At 38.7% G+C, this 21,352-nt stretch overlaps 1 protein-coding gene across 1 annotated transcript in view; it reads right to left on the reverse strand.

Annotated features, from left to right (window-relative positions):
* FBXL17 (F-box and leucine rich repeat protein 17) overlaps positions 1-21,352 on the reverse strand; it is a 533,662-nt gene that overhangs the window by 343,461 nt on the left and 168,849 nt on the right. Inside the window, exon 6 of the mRNA XM_002713874.5 lies at positions 10,266-10,396. Coding sequence (XP_002713920.4) covers positions 10,266-10,396 — 131 coding nt within the window. The remainder of the gene's footprint in view (positions 1-10,265; positions 10,397-21,352) is intronic.

Raw genomic sequence — 21,352 nt, forward strand, 5'->3', positions numbered from 1 at the left:
GTAGAATGCTAAAGTAAAACTTGATACCTATTCTTAGTGCATTATATTAAATCCCATTTCACTGACTATATTTCTAAATTTCTCCTCAAAGCCACAGAGAGTCAGAAAATGATACCAGGATGTCCTTTTAACATGCATGTGTCTCCAAAAAACTCATCACTCGAGCCCCAGTCCTTAATCCAACCCAATGCAATCCACTTGTTTTGGACAATTTCTAGGTGCATGATAAGCTACTGAGCACACTGCACAATGAAAGTCACTGCTTACGGAAGAAGAGAGGTAAATGAAAGAGCTGCTTGCTGTTTGACGCCAAGGTGATCAGAGAAGCAGTCTAGGAAATGGTTAATTCCCCCACTAATGGCATGGCTACATTTGCCAATGAGGAACTGATTCCTAAAACTGACATTATTTTCAGCTGACGATCTGCTTCATAGAGAAACAGTTGGGAACTCAAGCAGTTTTCAATTTTAGACAAATTGGTGCTGCCAAAAATTATAATATTCAATAACAGGGACAACCTCAATAATGTGATGTGTGCCTAATCTGGGTTTTAAGAATTTGAAAATCCTTATTATACCATGAGAAGTCAACCATACATTAACTAAAGGAAATGCCACTAGCCAATGTCAATCTGATGGCTAGCTATTTCTCATAATATTAAAAGAGGCTGTAATCTGATAATCCAAACCAATAATTGGGGCTTGAAGACAACCCCATAGTACAATTCAGGAATAGGTAATCTACTTTACAATTTATTTTTACGGGAAATCCTTTGTCTAAAATAACCTTAATTTGTTTAATTATTTCAAAATCATAGGTGGATGAAAGATATACTAGGTAGGTTTGTATGGAATAGTCAACCCTTTTGAAAAATAGTAACTATCCAACATTTTTAATTGTATTGCTTACTAATCTTAATTGCCAGGATTTCAAAAGACAGTTCCAAAGTGCATCTTGAACAAACAGAAAAGCAATTAGCCTAAATTAATTGCTTTGCTGATGTGATTTGCAGTAGGTATGCTTGGTGGTTTTGAAACTCCTGCCAGGGCTTTCACAACTTGATGTTCTGATGATATTTTTAGCCTATTTTGCACCAGAGCAATTAACCAGATAATTGTTCTAACTGAACCTGGCCTTAATCAGTATGTTTAGGTTCATGGTAGCAATTAACCAAATACTAAACTCGTATGTAAAGAGCAGCACTTAAAAGGACTGTGAGAAGACCTGAGGAAAAACGGGCCCCACTGTTTCTAACACAGCCCCATTCTTCTCACTTCTGCCTCTTTGCAACTAATATAGGTGCTATTACACACGAACCGGTAAGTCATGTTTCTGGTTCTTCATCTAAAAGCATCCCAGAGTCCCTACACGCAGGGTAAAACCCAATGTTAGTACATTAAAATTCTATTTCTTGTAACGAAAAAAAGAAAAAGGCAGGCTATGGGCCTAAACAGCACACAATACGTAAAGAATGCTGTATCTGAATCCAGACAATGACATTAAATCCTCACTTTATTAAGCTTCAACTTTATTCAGAAATAAATAAATCTGGAAGAAGTGGAATATTTGAACGAATTGCCTGGATTTCAGCCAAAGTTTGAGCCAAATTTAAAAGTAGATTTAATCATCCTTCAAAGACAGCATTTATAATTCTCTCAACATGCATATATTAAATTACTTCTGCAAGCGAGGCCCTGTGTGAGGCGCCAGATGTGGGATGAGGTAAGGGTAGAGGGCCAAGATGAAGACACAGGTTCTTCCAAGGAGAGACTCAGAAACAAAACACCACGCAGCCACACAATGATACATGCCACACACAGGGCCACGGGCCGCAGATGCAGCCCAAAGGTAATGTGATGTGGTACATCATTACCAACTCCGGTATTATTTCATCTTTCCCTTAACTATCAAGGCATTTGTATTCATTTTAAGGGAATGTATGAGTAGCAATGCAACTATTTCTTACTTCAGTAACAAGTAATTTTATACTGACTTAAATTATCTTATCAGTTGAGGAATGATATACATAAAACCCTTTCTGTTTTCACGAGGCATTAAGAGTTCGGGCTGAAAGTGTTCTGTCATTCGTCATGTCTTCAGGAAATACCTCCTTTCCAAATTTCTAACAGGACTGTCATGCAAAAAATGGCCCAGGCACACGCATGTCAGCTCTGCCATTTTTAATTATCACGAATCAAGTTCCAGCAATTTCTCCTCTGGCTAAACATGTGTGTACCTATCTTCTAAAATACTTCTTTATGCCACTGCTCATAAAATATTTTAGGCTGAAGCAAAATCCCTTGCACTAAATTAATAACTAATCACAGGAGATATTTATCATCTCAAGCCTTTTACAAGAAAATTGTCAGATTTAATCACCTTTCTCATATTTTCACTATTTACTGGGCTTCATTTATCATACACTTTTAAAATTTTGACAACTGTGAGTTATTTTAATTACCATTTCTGGCTTGGGAGATTAAGAATAAGACAACTCCTGGGAGATGTTGGGGAGGGAAGGATGGTTTAAATTTATCCAAGCAGTCAATAAAGTATCATCATTTTCATCAAAATATGAAGATTTTCTTCATTGTTGGGAATTTTAAAAATATTTTTGAGGTTGGCAAGACTTTAAATCCATGGATTTACAGCACTGCATTTATCAGCATATGATATGTATCTCATTATTTTCTATGATTTGATCATAAGTTCTGATTTCCAAACATAGAGAACAAGGGCTTTTTTGTTTTTAAATCCCCTAAACTGAATGCTAGCCATATCTGTTTACTCATTTTTACCTGCCCAAAAAACACAAAAGTCCTAGCAGTATTTAGAGTAGCACATCCAGGAACATCACAAAATGCTTCTATGGAAACTCTGTTTTTATTTATGGAAATGTTCACTTATGCAGACAATATAGAAATATATACAGTATACAAATATATCTGCTAGAGCTATAATAAAATTCATGTTTTTCTATTAGGCAAAATAATATGAACGTATAGACTCAATGAGCCCAAGTCACCCACACCAAACTCAGTTCCCTTTCCTTTCCTTTGTAGTCCTGGAGTTAAAAATCAAAGCAGGCTGAGACATGTGCATCTCACACAGATTTCCTTTTCAAAAGTGATTGCACCAGGTGAAACACTGGTGTTACGTATTACTGAATATTTTCTTAACAATGCAATAACTGCATATTTAGTAACTGGAAATACTGAAAGAGCCAATATTCAATAATATTACCTACCAAACAACTGAAAAAGCTTCTTTAAATTTGAATAAAATAAGCATCTAACTGGAGGACAAATGCACAAATCATTTTATCAAAGAGACTTTGCCTTTTGTAGAGAAATATCCTTGAATGAAAAATCACTTATACTTGGGAAAGCGTACAACTTGGTTATGGCAATTATTTCTTACCCAGAGTATTGAATCCTTTGGTGAAGTTAAAGCTGTTATTCCTAACTGAGAGATCACTTATTCAAAGTATATATTCAGTATTCTTCTTTACTCTGCCATAGCTAAATATTTGCTACAATTGACAGAGAACATCCACAGATAATGAAATATTTGTAAAAGTCAATGCGCATCATTACATGCTTAAATAAATACCTACTCAAAATTCATCCGTGAAATTCTTCTTGAAACAATGAGGCAAGTGTGATAGAAGACTCTCTACTTTTCCTCAAGGAATTTCAGAAGTTAAGAATATTTACAAATGGAGTTGTTTGGGAAGATTGCAGTTTATCACAGAACAAGCTGCTTTTAAAAATCTGTATCTCTGTATGCAGTGTAAATATCCGAAACTTGTCACCTCTTAGATTTCTCATAAGGAAAAGAGGAGGCGGCACTCTGATGACAGACAGCAGCATGGCCTGATGTCTGAGGCCAGCTGACCACAAAATTTATCAACCAAACCGGGACATTTTGCAAGTCAGGCAGGGGCAGCAGCAGGAGCAGGAACAGCAGCAGCACAAATGCTAGACCTGCCAGAATGCCAAGACAGCAGACACGGCGGAGACTCCGCAGCAAAGTAGGAAGCATGATCACTGATTTTTAGTAGGAGGCAGAAGGCACTGGGAGACGATGCGCCCCTTGTGGTTAAATCTTGAACTCTGAGAAGCCCTGATTCCACTCGCTGTGAGCTGTCCAACACTCTGCTCCTAAATTCCTCTGGTTGAAAATGGGATTAATAATTCCTTCCTCGGGGTTGTTGCAGGGATTAAATGAAACGTGTGTCAACACTCAGCACAGTGTCCGGCTCAGACTGTACTGTTATTATCCTTGCTCCAGGAAAAAGGGGGAGGGCATATACACTCAGGCTCGCTGGTACTACAAAAGCAATCATATTTTGAAGATAAAGGCTAATGGATAAAGGACACAGAAGACATCATTTTTGGAGAATTTCTGAAAGGCTGAAGAATAATTCCTCCAATATTAAACTGTCTAGGGATGGTATTACAAATAATTATGAATGCAAGAGTGAGTGCCAAAATATGTCTACCTCAAACTAATGCTACTCGCTCTGAAAGACACTTTTTTGTCCCTAAAATCCTCCCAGAAATCAGTGAATATATTTCATTAATCTTTTTTTGTGAAAACATGTATAAATGCTGTGGAACACACACAAACCATTCAGTGGATTACAGAACTAAGGTAAAATTCAGTTTTACTACAGCTCCACTGACCCAGCCCACAATCATTATTAGGCACTAAATGTATGCAGGTGGACTGCCGGGCATTCTACGGAGGCAGAGCAGTGCAGCTATAAATACCACTATGGAGCTGCTTCAACAGTCAGCATTATTTTTGCCGCCTCTTTATTTCTAAGTCTTCAGGCTTTTATAGGAGAAAATTGCTCAAACTTCACACTCAATACTCCAAGGTGAAAAGTATTCCTCTTCTCCAGACCACTTAACTTTAATAGAAAACAAAATATTCTCCGACTCAAATTCGCCTATGTCTGCTAGATTTAATGGAGAGCTTTGCCCCCTTGGACAAACTTTAAACCTCAGTCTCTAGGAGAATTAAGTAATATTAGGGGATTGAAATGAAATAAAACTCTAAGTCCACTGTGACATGACATTCACAGGAAGATGGTAGATTATCCACTCAGTCCTTGAACACTTATAAATACAATATATAGCATATGTTCTCAAAACAATTCTTGGAAATAAAACACAATGGGCACTCAGCAAATATTTTATTTCACCAACACCTGCTCAAATCCTCTCTGAACTTTATTTCTAAATATCACCGTTTTTTATTGAATCAACGGAAATTTGAAAGAAGAAACAGAATAAACATCCAGAGAAGACCAAGGGAGTTAGAAAAATCTTTATATAAAGCCTCATTGAGTTCTACATGAGCCAAGGTGCTGTCAGCCTCATTCAAAGGGTGGTGAAGTAATGTGTCACTCGACAACTTTAACCTCAGTAAACTGAGAAGACTAAAAAACTGCTTTTTCTGTAGAAAAAGAGAATCAGGGTATTAAGATTTTTCTTAATACTTCAAGCAAAGGAATCATGAATTAAATACTAAACGCTGCCAATGAATTCATTTTAAAATGAACAACTTTATGGGTCTGAAGTCACGTTTAGCAAACTAGTTCAAACCTCCTCCTAATGCTGGGAACCGTTTCACAGCACTCTGCGAAGTAGAGTGACTTCTCTACTTTCAGATGGCACTCCATAAAAAAAGGACATTTTAACTTATTACAGGTCAAATGCTGCCCCCCTCTCTAACTTCTACCTGTTGGCCAAGTTCTGGAGCCTGAAATAACAAAGGACTAATTTAGGGACATCAGTGAGCTCTATGTTAGCTGTCAATATAATTTATCAGGCTAAATTTTAAAGAAACTGTTTGATTTAAAATATGAAATAAGCAAAAGTCTCTACATTCTGGACTTCAATGAAGGAGAATTCAGTGGATGGGGAACAAGAGGGTAATATAAAAGAAGGGGGCCTGCCTGGAGGAAGGCAGGGGTGGGCAGCTGGGAGAATGGCCCTAGAGAGCAGTCCACACCTCATTGCAGAAAGATTGTTGATATGACAAAATGTGGGCCTGGTGTTGCTAAACCCCAACTTCGCCAAGAAAAGGCCCGAATGCAGTATTTTGATGTGAACGATCCCAATTTTTAAACTGGTGGCAACTAATTCAATACTTTCAAATATACACTATACACTGAACGAAATGGTTCTGCGGACTGGATTCAACGGTGGCCCATTACTTTGCAACTGCAAATGTTCCTATTTGAAAGTTTCACGTAGGGGCTGGTGTTGCGGTGTAATGGATACAGGTTTGAATCCCGGCTACTCCACTTCCCATCCAGCTCCCTGATAATGGGCCTGAGAAAGCAGTGGATGATCCCTAAGTCTCTGGGCCTCTGTAACCACACCAGAGACTGGAAGAACCTATTGGTTCCTGGCTTTGGACTAGCCCAGTCCCTGCCACTGCGTGGCCATTTGGGGAGTAAACCAGCAGATCAAAGACCCTCCCCTCCTCTCTTTTCTTACCTTTCAAAATAAAACAATCTTTTTCTTTTTTTTTTTAAAGTTTCATTTAAAGAGAAAATACCTATAGCTACTATTCTAAACTCTCACACATATGAAGTTAATCTAAATATATTATAAACTTTATTATATACTTGAAAGAAATTGGCCACAACAGTCTAAGATTTAAATTCTCTAAACTGTAGAGTACACAGTGATGCAAGAGCTTCCTCTACATAAATTTAAGATTAACACAGCAAATTACACTAAAATGATTTACTTATAACAACCCTGGCTTTTGTTACACTTTGTGACTTTAGCTAATGGATGCTATGGTCTCTCATTTCTCTTGATTTGTTATCCTGTAAAATTCTAATTCAGGAGGAATCATGGTCAACTGTCAATGAAAGGGTTGTATATTTGAAAACAGGGATAGAGATTACAGGACTGACCCAGCTTTTTAGGACCAATGTGAAAAATTGAAAATGGGGGCTTTATGACCTTTTTTGATAGTTAATTTAAACATTAACAAGAGCTTTCATAAACATCTACTAAAATCAACCATATTTCTTTTCATCCTTATTGGCAAAGAAGAACAAAAGAGCTGTTCTAAGCATATTGCTATGAATTGCACAGAACTCAGTCGTTTACCGATCAGCTTTCCACATCTGAAACGTGCTGCTTTTAGATTCTGTGTCAAGCATATAAAAATGTTGAAGACCAAACTGGATGTGAACAACAAAAGATTTATATCAAATACAAATAAATATTTCAATAAACTTAGCTGCAGACATAGTAACCAGATGTTTAATTTAAATCATTGATAGAAATAGTCAGTGTCCTCTTTTCACAAAACACTTGGATTTTTACTTGTATTCAAAAGTAATGCTAAATGTCAAATGACTACTAGACCATCTTTATGCATACAAGAAAATATCACACTGTTTAACTTTCTAAATGCAGAAAATGCTTTTAGAAAAACAAAGATAAAGAACAGCATAGCATGTCATAGTCACATAGATCAATTCCGGGACCATAAATGCAGATACCATGAGCCTGACAGTAGTCCACCAACCACAACCTATTTTGAAAATTTTGAACTTCAAAGAAAAATTTTCACAGGTGAGAACTTCTCAACCCTAGAATAAATCTTATATAAGAACTGAGATAAATATCAAAGCTTACCTTAATGTGAGCAATCCTTTATTAACACTAGCAACATTAAAAATAGAGGCTTATAATACATTTTATATAAAATAGTACCTCAAGGTTCTGTTATACACTTAATATAAAATAAAGAGCTTACTAAAACAATAAACTAAGAGTTTCATATAAATGTCAATTGTGTGTGAATCCAAGTATGAGAGGGGAAAGAGAGGGGAAAGCCATTCATTTGTTTCTTCTCATTTTTCCTCACCTAGTTTTTACTGCAGCAATGACAAAAAATTATATCCACCAAAAAGCCAAATAAAAGTCAAACAAATGATCTAAGTTGAATAGGAATAGTATGACCTCCGCCCCGAAAAAAAGACGGTGAAGGGATTAAATGAGAACATGTGCAAAGTGCCTATCGATTACCTGGGTAACAAAGGTTACTTCCATCCCCTCCATTCTGACAAGGCTCATTACTACCATTGAGTCTTATGTCACCTAAAGAGAGCAACCTTCAAGAGCAGCAGGGACTCAGCGCCCCACAGTCTGAGACACAGCACCAAGTATTTAGTCGGAGGTTAACAAGTGCTTCCTGATTTACTGAGGGATGATCATAATGAACAAATGTAAAATAGAAACTAATTGATAGGCTAAATGCATTAGTCATTCCAGTGCTCTCTCTATGAAAGGTTACTAACCCATCTCAGCTAAGTGCTGAGATTATAATTAAGTCTGATGGGAAGTCCTAGATTTATACCAATATAATTACAAATATTACTTAGCTTAGTAATGCAGTATGGCAAGAACAATGAGATGAGTAATTTAGATGATACCGCAAAGTGGGTTTTAATGTTTGAAAGTTCTATTACAGTACACAGGATAAGTGCATGTAGTGTAATTAAAACCTAAGAGTCTGATCTTTGAAAGTCTACTGCTCAATCTCATTAAAATGCAAGTATTCTCAATCCAAACTTTTCTATTAAAAACATAAAAATACACTTTCATTCCTTGCAAATAAATCTCTACATTACATATATTTAAGATCAAATAACCGCTAAAGATAAGTAGGAAAAAAAATGAAATAGCACAAGCTTTGTGTACATGGAGCCCAACACAGGGAAGGAAAGGCAAAATGATGGCTGCCCGTGTTTTCATTTGCAAATCACCCAGTTTTGGCTAAACAAGCATTTTACGAGCAAGATGACTAGAAATCCCTGAACATCTTTTTGTAAATAATACAAATCAGAGACCTAAGTAAAATGTCTACTTTGGAAATAACCCGAATGTCATACAGACTGCACCTTAACTACAGTATTCTCCAATTACTGACTGTTCTACATACATCAGGTATACAGAAAACTATTACAGAATATAAGCATTCTGTTACAGAAACTTTTCTCCTTTTAGTTCAATGCATTGCTAAGAAATTTTTCTCAATATTAAGTTATTTTTAGACACTTAAAATCCATGGGATAATGTTTATTTATGTACTTTATTCTCTTATTTTTATGGAAAACTTATTAAAGCTTATTTTAAATTGTCATATAACTGCCTATATAGAACAGTATTGATTACAGAGAATTTTACTTTATAAAATGATATCAATCTTCTTCATATTTTGATATATTTAATATTGCAAACATTACTCAAAAATCACAATTTTTAAATGATGACCATGTGCCCATTCGAGATCAGTAAATTTTTCAAGAAAAATTGAGAGATTTTACTGAGCAAGAGCCATGCCAAAGCTAACTCATAGCTTAAGGGTAATTCCATGTAACTGAACAAAATGTCACTAGAATTTACCACAGTTGGGGAAAATGGAATATACAAGACTTTATTTTAAAGCAGAAAGGAAAGTAAAAGTGAGAGGGGGCATCTTAAATTTAAAACATGATCTGACACAAACTCCATTACTTCAAAAAGATTCCAACCCTAGGAGGTTCTAATTTTAGCTGAAATAGTGCTTTCTGTTTTGAAAGCAAAATATTATTGATGACTCATCTTTAAAATATTTTTAAGTCACTGGACAATAATCCTGGCTCATGCTTATGTGCACAGAACTACCTGAACCTGTTAGTTGTGCTAGCGCTACTGGGCAGTTTTTTGCATGATAATAGTAAACTTTCAAGGGATCTTTGATCTTTTTCTTCTATTATAAAATATTGCAAAGACAAATGGGTTTAGCATTATTATAAGATGACTCATTTTACAAATTTTATACAATGTATTAATTTGTTCATCACATGATTTCCATTTTCAAAACAAATTCTGTTTATACAGAGAACAGACATCATCTTCCTAAAGACTCTATCGTTTGGGATAGTTTCTTGCAATCAGTTTCCTTCATAAGTTAACAGTAAAATCAAGCACAGAAGTTGCAAAATTATCAACATGACAAAAATAATATATCCTGGTAGGTAACGAAGATATAATTCAACAGACTACTGTTAAAATTGCTTAAATACTTGTATTAAAGAACATAAAAAGCTTGCTGCACTTATAAGCGATGGATGCATTAAAATATACGCGATCTCGATGGTTTTCAAAATTTAAACGTCAATTTGAAAAGGCACAGCCGCATTCAATGTTTTCCTCTGGAAAAGATGTCTCAATGGTTACCTGTCATTTATGATCCAGTTCAGACAGAGATTGAGAGAGCTAAGATTTTTGCACCTCTTGACAATTTCCATCACAGTTTCATTATCCAGTTCAGTGATATGACGTAGGTCCAAGCTGGAAAGGTTTCTTAGCTAATGAGACCAGTAAGATAAAACAGAAAAAAGATAAATGTTAGGTTAATTTTAAAGCATTACAAATATAGTTTAATACAAAGTAGAGTATCATGGTACACTATTTAAAATAAGTAATATTCTAAAATTTTTAACATATTATTGATGTGGTATTTCACACATTAAGCTAAAATTGAATATGGAATTCTATCATAAGTATATAAATAACATTAAAAGAAAACAGATTTCACTGAAACATAAAAGTTAAAAGTTAGCAAACTGTTATCTAATAGGTAGGGAAGCTGCTGAAGATATTATATAAAGTACCTATAATTTAGTAAGATTATTCTGTCTATATTGTTCAATTTCAGATACTTGTTTTTATATTTATAATGCCACTTCCATACAAGTTCTCTGTTTTTTTGACTGAAGTATGAATAAATGGTAGATACCTTGTTGATATTTTATCTACGTAATCCAAATTGTACTATTATCACTATGTGCTGCACCATTAAATAATGAAAAACACTGTTTAAAAAGCAGAAAATTTCTCTAGGTACCACCTTCCCCATTTAATTCTTTTCTCTATTCTTTTATGGAAGCTTCCCGTCTTCCCCTGATGTCTAGTCTTCAAAGTAAATTAATGGATCATGTACATAAAGGTGGTAAGGTCTTAATTACCCTCTTCAAATAAGCATATTTCATTGTATCTTTGAAAGGAAGTGAGGCTTCCTTTAAGACAAGGGGAATACCACTAGGTACTTTCTGGTTTGTTTGTTTGTTTGTTTGTTTTTAAGATTTATGTATTTATTGGAGAGGCAGAGTTACAGACAGAGAGAGAGACAGAAAGAGAGGTCTTCCATCTGCTGGTTCACTCCCCAAATGGCTGTGACGGCTGGAGCTGGGCCAATCCAAAGCCAAGTACGTGGAACTTTTTCCAGGTGTTCCACCTGGGCCATCTTCCACTGCTTTCCCAGGCCATTAGCAGGGAGCTGGAGTGAAAGTGGAGTAGCCAGGACCTGAACCAGTGCCCAAATGGGATGCCAGTGCCTCAGACAGAGGCTTAACCTACTCTGCCATGGCACTGACCCCACTAGGTACTTTGATTATGCAAGCTCACAGAAAGATGGAGTCAGCCACCTGATCTGTTCAGTCTTCTCCTCTTTGCTTATATTTAGCTGCCAAGAAGGCAGTTCTGATGTTGCCAATCTTGTTAGGTCCACATTAGGAGAGAGACAGAGATAGAGATAGAGTCAGAGAGAGAGAGGAGAGAGAGAGAGAGATACACAGAGTGACCAAGGAACAAAAAGAGATACAAAGAGAAAGGAGGTAACGCCTTGATAAATGTTTCGAACCAACTTTTACTTGTGGGAAGATAGATTTAATGCAAACACTTCATGAAAATATTTGCAAAGCCCCTCACTGCTCAATTCATATTTTGTCAATAGATACTTTAAAAAAGATTTATTTATTTATTTGAAAGGAAGAGTTAGAGAAAGGGAGAGAAAGAGGAGAGTGGGCTCTTCCGTCTGCTGATTCACTCCCCAAATGGCTACAACGGCCAAGGCTGGGCCAGGTCTAAAGCAGACATCTGGAACTCCATCCAAGTCTCCCACATGAGTTCAGGGGCACAAGCACTTGAGTCATCTACCACTTCTTTCCCAGGCACGTTAGCAGGGAGATGGCTTGGAAGCAGAGTAGCTGGGACTCAAACCAGGCTGGTTTTGCAAGCAGCAGTTTAACCTGCAGCGTTCCAACACCGGCCCCAGATAATCATGAGTTAGCTGACTTTTGACTTTCCATAAAGTTTTATTTTTCACAATACTTTGCACTGGGGCTGATGAAATGGCTGCAGTGATTTCACTGCTCAAGTTTTCTTATTCTTGATCAAGCAAAGGGGAACTTATAGATACCAACAATCTGAGTCCCTGTTAAGCGTGATACTCCTCCTACTAATGTCCCCTTGGTAATGCTGTATATACATTTCTATTTTCTATCTAAAAATCTTTGTTTTTTTTTTTTAAATTACATTATTTTTACAGTTAGCGTTCTTTGCAGGGCATTTTTGATCTCACACCTAAAAAGTTTTTATCACTGTTGGAGATGTAATATTCTGGTAACATGTAAGGAAGCAAGCCGCTTTTGTGAGCTGCAGGCGCTGGGCAGCTTGCTGGGCTCAAGTTCTGTCAGCAGCCCCATGTTGGTACTACAGCAAAATCAGAAATAAATGCATTAAATGGACCCACAGGGTTGCTTGAAAACACTGTGATGTAAGGCCATTGAATCTGAATGTTAAGGATTAATTGCATATGTGAACTGTAAAATACAGCCATGCCTAATACAGAAATACAAATGGCATCACTTTTTTTTCTCAATTACCTTTTTTATAGTGTCTAGGAAGACGCAAAATAAAAAAAGTATCTAGCCATAAAATATCTCCTACACATGGGGGTCTAGCACAGCTTCTGTTACAATGTTTCCATGTGAATTCCTAACCTACCTTTTTACTTCCTTCACTGAAAGGTATCTCTTTATCACAACAGTTTGAACATACTTAATGCCACAGAATTATACAATTAAAATGGTCAAACCGGTAAACCAAATATTTTACCACAATTAGAGAAATCATTTAATCGATCAGAAGATGGAGAGTACACATAATAAAAGTTCTGTATAAAATTTAAGTTCATTTTTGTGCCAGTACAGTCTCTCATAGTACAGACAATAATACTGGAGGGGTATGAATAACTTATTGAAGTACAGATAATGGGAAGACAGATGTTAGCAAACCTAAACTATTTTATAGACTTGCAGAAATACAAAGGTATCTTCTAGAACTAATCTACAGCAGAAAGTTCCAATTCCAGTAACTATGTGACAATACTCTACACCTAGCTGACTTTTGAATCTTTAGAAACCCTACATCCAGGCCCATTCCCAAGTGCAAGGCGGACCAGCAAGCTCACTGGGTGCTGGGACTACTGCCCTGTCTGCGGTCATTGTTGGTAAGTGAACATTTACTCTTCAAATGTAGCACAGATGCACCCAGGAGGAAACAGGTTCACTTCAGCTCTCACACTCCTGGGATTCTGCAGAGTACTTTACTCTTGGATTCAATTAAGGTTCATCTATGAGCTGACAGGCACTGGCTATGTTCACATGGCTATCCCTATGACCAATCTGGCCAGCTCACCTTGAAATAATGATTGTACCCAGCCGCAGTTCCAGTGGGCTAATTCCCAGTAACCAGCATCATTACAAGACACAGACATAGCACATCTATGGGATGTGGCATTTTTATTCAAAACTCCACAAACAGCTCTGTCAAATTCATCACATTGCTTCCCTCGCTGTGGGAATTTCATAATAGTGCCCTCCAGTGTTTCATAAAAGGCTACCTAAAATAATCCTTCATAGTCTGAAACACATAATTACATTTAGGAAACTGACATTTTAATTAAACTTACTTTCCTTATAATTCACTGGTAGTCTTGGGTTTTACAAATCACAGAGGACTTGAATAAGCAAAGCCTTATGTATGACCAGGATCTTCTAAATGTTTTAGTCTAATTTTTAAACACTTAGTAACGTATTCTAAAAGAAACTCAAATCAGAATGCGGAATGCAGGTAATCACACTTCAACACTGCTTTTATTAGAAACAAAATATGACTTCCAACCAATTCATATGAAAGACTAAAATTAGTCTTTTAGGCCATGTATGCACTTAAATATAAAATGAGACACTAAAATGTTACCTAGGAAACATAGGCTTGGCAGATTATAAAAAGACCTCAAATGGCTTCCAAATTTTCTTAAGACCCTGGAAAAGTAAAAAATGAAGCAAGTCCTCAGGCAGGTAGGTTGAATGCATTGGATGCACCAACAAAAGAGGACTCACAGCACTGGGCAAAGGCCGCAGGGACGCTCCACTGTTTCAGGCCAATGAGGATAATTGATGTGAGACCAGTTGCAGGTGCAAATTTTTGAAATGAATAAAAATTTCTATATAGTTACAAAATACGATCAAATGTCAAATTAGTACCTAAATTACTTCTCGTCAGTCCTGCACATATTGACTTTTTTGAACCAAGAGTCTAAGCATCATTTGTAGTCTCTGGGATTAGTCTCAAGGGTTACGACAAGCAGTCTTGGTGATGGATGGTTTCCAGGGCTGGAGATTAGCACCAGATTGTCAGGCTGTCAAGGTGAGAACAGGGATGAGTCAAAGGCACAGGGAGACAAAAGGGTCAAGGAAAGACCAAAGGAACAACTCAAAAAGAAACCTGCTGAGAATGGAAGGAAAGGGTGAGAGAGAGAGAATTTCTATTCCAACCACAGGAAGATGTCTGCGCCTTAAAGGGTGTGACGTGTACACCTGGAGAACTCGACTGGATAAGCAAAGAACAAGGACATCCCTTCTACTCATCAACTAGACCTACCTCAGCTTGGTCAGAAAGCTAATAAGCCACATCTAGGATATCAGGCAAATCCTTCTCAGCTCAGTCCAATCCCAGTGAGAACACTGAGATGGAACAGAAAAGCTTTCAAATCAGTTTAAGGAAAGGCAGAGACAATAAAAACTTATTTTTGGAGCTGACAGTGGCTGCCATGTTAATTCCCAGGTACTTCCCTTACAGATCGCCTCCAGCCACTGCGTTCTTACCCACACTGGCCTTCTGGCTCCTTGCATTCCAAGACCTGTTTAACTCTGCCACTCTTCTATCGGATCTCACACCTTTACCATGTTGTTTACATTCTGTTTTGCTTCCTAGGACACTACTGCCTGGCTTCTCCTCCGAGTGGGCCCTTCAACCCCTGTCTGCCACCTCGCACTTCCCTGAGTATCTCTCATCACGTCCCCCACATCTCCCAAGCCTTGAGAAAACAAAAACATTTCTGCTGCATGAAGGAATCCCAGGGCTTCCCAGCCAAGGCCCCTCACTGTTCATCCCTACAGCCCCTGAAAGCAGTTAAGATGGTGCAAGGCTCTTCCGAAATTTTGAGAAATAGTTCTCACGGTGCTCAGTGAACTGTGCTCGTTATTCTGAAGCTACTCTCATGTCACTTATTGTGCTCCGATAAGTTAAAGGGGTCGATTCTCATCTCCATTCCATTTACTCAACTGCCTGGTTCAAATCTCATCTTCCCCCCAAAGCCTTCTTGATTAGAGAGAAGAAAGATAGTAACTGTATATTTGCCTTAATGTCCATCATTAACTAGCAAGTTCCAAACACATCTGTGCTTTTCAAGCAGGAATCACTGATTGGCAAGAGCTGCCAAGGGAGCACGGCCCAGCCTTTCCCCCTGCTACACTATACCGTGGTGGGAAAGGGCCAGCCCACGGGCCATACAGGGCCACAAAATCATTTGGTCTGGCCCTGCCAAGGCAGCTGCAGGAGGGACTCAAAATTCAATAGGTTGCGGCGGGTGCTGTGACGCAGTGGGTTGAGGCCCTGGCCTGAAGTGCCGGCATCCCATATGGGTGCCGGTTCTAGTCCCAGCTGCTCTTCTTCAGATCCAGCTCTCTGCTGTGACCTGGCAAAGGAAGAGAGGATGGCCCGAGTCCTTGGGCCCCTGCACCCAGGTGGGAGATTGGGAAAAAGCACCTGGCTCCTGCCTTCGGATCATCACAGCTCTGGCTGTTGTGGCCATTTGGGGAGTTGAACCAGCAGATGGAAGACCTATCTCTCTGTCTCTACCTCTCTCTGTAACTCTTTCAAATGAAAAATAAATAAATATTCAATAGATCTACAGCAGGCTAATTTTTAAGTCGATAATTTTGTATGGCCCGTGAACGATGCTGTAACCATCTGAATGGTCCAGAAAAAAGGTGTCCTCCCTCCCCCAGTGCTGCAACTGCACAGGAGTCCCCTCTATGAGTCTCCATTTCCTTTGCATCCTTTCTCTGTTCCCTTCCTTCCCTCCATCAACCCTTGCTAGACTGGGCTGCTCAGAAATGATCTCGCCTCACAAGCATTTGAAATCTAATCTTAATGCTTGAGCCAGTCCAAGTCTGAGCTTCTGATGCAGCAGTTGTGGCGCCTCTTCATTCACTCATTCACACCAAATCCACTGTTTCCTGAGCACCTGGCTCTGCCCAAGCTACACATTAGGATCACCTGGAGAAGTTTTTAAACAGTCACTTGTGGTCAGTGCCTCACCCTTTGAGCTTCTGATTCAATTGGCTTGAGAAAGGGTGAGCTACTAGTATTTCTGAAAAAGATATCCAGTCAGTCCCAGGCCGGACTGGGAACCACTTCTATACTACAGAGCAAATGATATTTAAAGCCAGCAATTGGATGTGTAAAAAGAATTTGTAAAGATCAGCTACTTCAATCACCCCCTGAAGAATAATGCTGAAGATACTATCCACTTAACCAGTAGCCATTAATTTCATACCTATTATGTTCCAGGAACAGTTTTAGCTAATAAAAATAGCAGTGAGCATAACAGACAAAAATTCCTGTCTACAGGGTGATCACATTCCTACTTGGGGAGGATAAATAAATTCTATAGGGAAAAATGAAGCAAGGCATGATGGATGGAGGAGACACACAGGGAAGATGGGATATAATTTTAAATAGGCAGTCAAAGATTATCTGATTGAAAATATTACATTTGAGAAAAGATTTTAAGAAGATGAAGGGGCAAACAAATCCATGCTAAGGTCTGGCAAGAGTTAGTGCAGAGCAAAGGCCCTGAGACAGAAACTGGTGTAGAGTTAGAAGACTGTTTAGGAAGTAGTGGTGGTTCAACAGAGTGAGTGGAAAAGAGACAAGCCGGAGAGTAAGGAAGGGCAGACCAACTGGGGCCTCATAGGCCGCAGTAGGGATTTGGGCTTCTGCTCTGCTCTGGGAAATTTGGGGAGTCACTGGGAAGTTCTGAACAACAGTGTGTTTTGATACTATTATTTTAAATCAAGAGGTAGAAAGAAAGTGAATGATAGAGAGGGAGCTCTCATCCACTGGTTTAGCCCCCAAGCACCTGCTACAGGTGGGACTGGGGTAGGCCTATGCCAGGAACCCAATACACATCTCAGAAATAAGTGGCAGGGACCCAACCTCTTGAGCTGTCACTGCTGCCTCCCAGGGTCTGCACTGACAGGAAGCTGGATCAGTAGCCAGAGCTGGGAATCTAAACCAGACGCTCCAATACGGGAAATGGGCCCCTCAAAGGATATTTTTTTTTATTATTTGACAGACAGAGTTAGATAGTGAAAGAGAGAGACAGACAGAAAGGTCTTCCCTCCGTTGGTTCACCCCCAAATGGCTGCTATAGCCAGAGCTATGCTGATCTGAAGCCAGGGGCCAGGTGCATCCTCCTGGTCTCCCATGCGGGTGCAGGGGCCCAAGCACTTGGGCCATCCTCCGCTGACTTCCCAGGCCACAGCAGAGAGCTGGACTGGAAGAGGAGCAACTGAGACTAGGACCCGGTGCCCATATGGGATGCTGGCGCCGCAGGTGGAGGATTAACCAAGTGAGTCATGGCGCCGGCCCCTCAATGGGTATTTTCAATGCTAAGTCAAACAACTACCTCTGACTTATGTTTGTAAGTGATCATTTAATTTCTCAAGTCTAGAACATAGGAACAAGGTAGAAGCAAAGAGAAAAGATATACTGAATTAATCCAATTAATCCACCACAATGACAGCAGGTGCAGGTGGTATAAAGTGATCTGATTACTGATACACGTGGAAGTAAAATCGACAGAAACTTTTTAACAAATAGGTGATGAGCCACGGGAAAGGGAATCAAGGCTGATCACAAGGATTTTGGTAGGAGCACCTGGAGGGTATTGCGGCAACTTATCAAGACAGTCGAGGACAGCCAGGAAAGATATCTAAACATGCCACATGAGAAATGCCTAGGTATCCGAGGAGAGATGTCACAAAAATTTAGTGTAAACAGCACTTACTCTTCTAAATTTCATATAGAATTGTATTAACTATAAATATGTTAAATTCACTAGGTTAGCTAAATACAAATAGCAGTTTTACAATCTGTGAATAAAAAGTCAATTAATTCAAATGTGTAGGCTTACATGCCGCAATAAATATGATACATCAAGCCCAGCCTAATTCCAAAACAAATGCGTGAACACTGTGTTCCCCAGCTCGCTGAGGTTCCACTCCTGAGCCTATCACAACTCAGCTCAGCCCGCACAGCCCCTCCAGAAGGCTCCAGAAAGCCACGAAGGACAGCCACGGTCGGCACACCTAGTGATGTTGCTCATTCTTCCACCCTCTGGGTAACCACGCTGTTTATAATTCGGTCTGTGTGTTCCTCCCACTGGAGTCACAGGCAAGCTACAGCAGGGCAGGATCATATCCCACTCATTTTTGTGTCATTAGGGCTGAACACGGTACTAGGTGCGGCAAACACATCTATTGCAAGCTGATTAAAAAGCGAGTATATCTGAAATCAACATAAAACCATTAGAGATAATCTCATTTGTTTACATTTCCAGAAATCAGCTCTTATTCTCTGAATCACAACCAAACGCAGGATCTGCAGCTTTAAAAAGTGTTGTATTTGACCATAAACTTCACTAACATATAAACATGAAATAACAAAAAATAACATTCTCACCCCACACAATGAAAGGTCAATGCAGAACCAGAGGCTTAATGAGTTCCTATTTACATATTTGTTCTTAAAACGCAGAAATTCTTCTTATAAAACAGCCCCAGTAAGTTGTCAGAGTTTTGATGTGTGCGGCAGGAATTTTGAATAGTTCACCAAAATTTTAATCACCGTCTTCTGCTGCAGAAATGTGAATTTGTTAATTGGATTTCTGCTTCTTCCTATAACAATTCAGAATGGATGCTCTGCTCCTCCTCCCGCACTCTGGCAGGCAGCACAGTCTCTAATTGACTTTGTCGAGGACTTTTTTCACCACCAAATCCTTTTCTCCATAGAAGATTTCTGCAGTTCATAACGAACTACAAACGGCATTTAAAGTTAGCAGCACTAAGAGCCCTGTCACTTTTTCCCCTAGCAGGAGCTAAGCATCAGAATTTCTCTTCAATTAAAAAATAAAATGTTTACACTGTTTCACTTAAATAAGGGAAAATAATCAAAGCTTAAATAACTTAAGGGTAAATTAAGTCAAATGTGAATGCAAGCAAGGAGAGATTCCTTCATTTAATTGGACTGGCTGCGTATTTCTTCCATTTACTCATCCCAAGTTCCAAGATCTTCAAAAAAAAGATAGAGTTCACATAGTTTGGAATCAATTTCAGACATTTGCATCCATGAATCATATCTCAAAAGGTGAAAAGTTTCAAAAGAAATACACTGCAAGTTTAGCCCAAGACAAAAGCTTATATCCAAGCCGAGTGACCTATGCACTGGCCTCTTGACTGGACACTGTCTATTAAAACAAAACCATCCAATCATTTCCCTTTTTAAGTGTAAAGTGTTAAACTAAAAAATAAAGGCATGGCATTAAAACTTTTAGCTTTGAGGAATATTCGATCATGTACTTTATTTTGTGGCATTCTAAAAATGTTACAGAAATGTTCTATCTACTCTCTAAAATAAAACTGTCTTTTTTCCCCTTCTTGGTTTAGTATGTGCAACTGGGACTCACTCTCACATTGAAAATCTCTTAGCCTCACATTTTCATTTATGGGCCTCGGCCTCAAGCCAAAGTTCAGAGTAAAAAGTGCCTACACCTTAATGTCACAAATCAATCTTCCAGCCTTTGAGCCAAAAAAAACTGAGCTACCGCCCATCTTTGGGGCTTCTACACTACCAGGAGTAGATTCCCGAATGTGGAGGAGAAGCACCAGGAAGCCTGGCCACAGTTTTCCTCTGGGGTTTACCGCAAAGGTTTGGAGCACCCTAAATCACCCAAAGGAAAAACCACTTCACCTCAGCAGCAGCTTCCTCTCATTCCACTCTTTCAGCCACTTTGATGAGAAGAAACCTTCCCACACATTTAAGTTTATGTAAGTCTTTTCCCTACATCTCAAGGTCCCCAAAGAGAGCCCCAAGTCTGATATTAATCAACTAAAAAAAGAATCAAACAGATCACCCATATGGGTGAGAAAGGAGTCCCAGAAGCTGGCCCTAAGAGCAGGCAGTGTTTCTTCTCCAGCCTTCGCAATTGTACATGATGTAATGGTCGCAGTTATTATCAGAGTGCAGGATCACCTGTGACGACAGGAAAGGCTATGGATAGACCTTGGCAGAGTCAAACTCAGGGGCACCCAGGGATTCATACTAAAAAATCCAAGTCAGACCCTTTTTTTTTTTTCCCTTAGCTCTACAAAGCGTTCAGAGAAGCAACAGCATTCGGCTAACAAAGCATTCAGGTTTGGAATTGACAAATTTTAGTTCCTGACTCCTCTCTCCACTCGAGACCTGAAAGCACATGAATCAGACTTTCACAGGCAGTAAACCAGGTATTGATAAGAAATGATCATCTGAATGAAGGATTTTGTGAAATTTTCCTTGATGTTAAATAACATGGAAAATGGAATTATATGGTCATTAAAGAAGACAATACAAATTTCTCCCAAATGAGCTGCAAAAATTTATAACTTTGAGTTACATGTTAAAATATTAAAGCATGAATTTCTGATACAAAGAACTGTCCATCTGTAATCCTGTGCTCTCAACCAAGGTTGTCTAACCACAAGTTCAAAAGCTTCAACCAACTGAAGCAAAAGTCAAAATGACAATATATTTTGTACATCTAAGGTAACATTTTAAATATTCATTTATAATTCATCTTATATTAGAGTCATTTATATGCTCTTGTCTCAATAAAAAGCATAATCAAGATTTCTGAAAACTAAAATATAAAGTACCAAGAGGAGGGGCCAGCACCATGGCACAGTAGGTTAATCCTCTGCCTGTGGCACCGGCATCCCATATAGTCGCCGGTTATAGTCCCGGCTGCTCCTCTTCCAGTCCAGCTCTCTGCTGTAGCCTGGGAAGCAGTAGAAGATGGCCCAAGTCCTTGGGCC

The sequence above is a fragment of the Oryctolagus cuniculus genome, chromosome 14, assembly GCF_964237555.1.
Source record: "Oryctolagus cuniculus chromosome 14, mOryCun1.1, whole genome shotgun sequence".
Lineage (NCBI taxonomy): Eukaryota > Metazoa > Chordata > Mammalia > Lagomorpha > Leporidae > Oryctolagus > Oryctolagus cuniculus.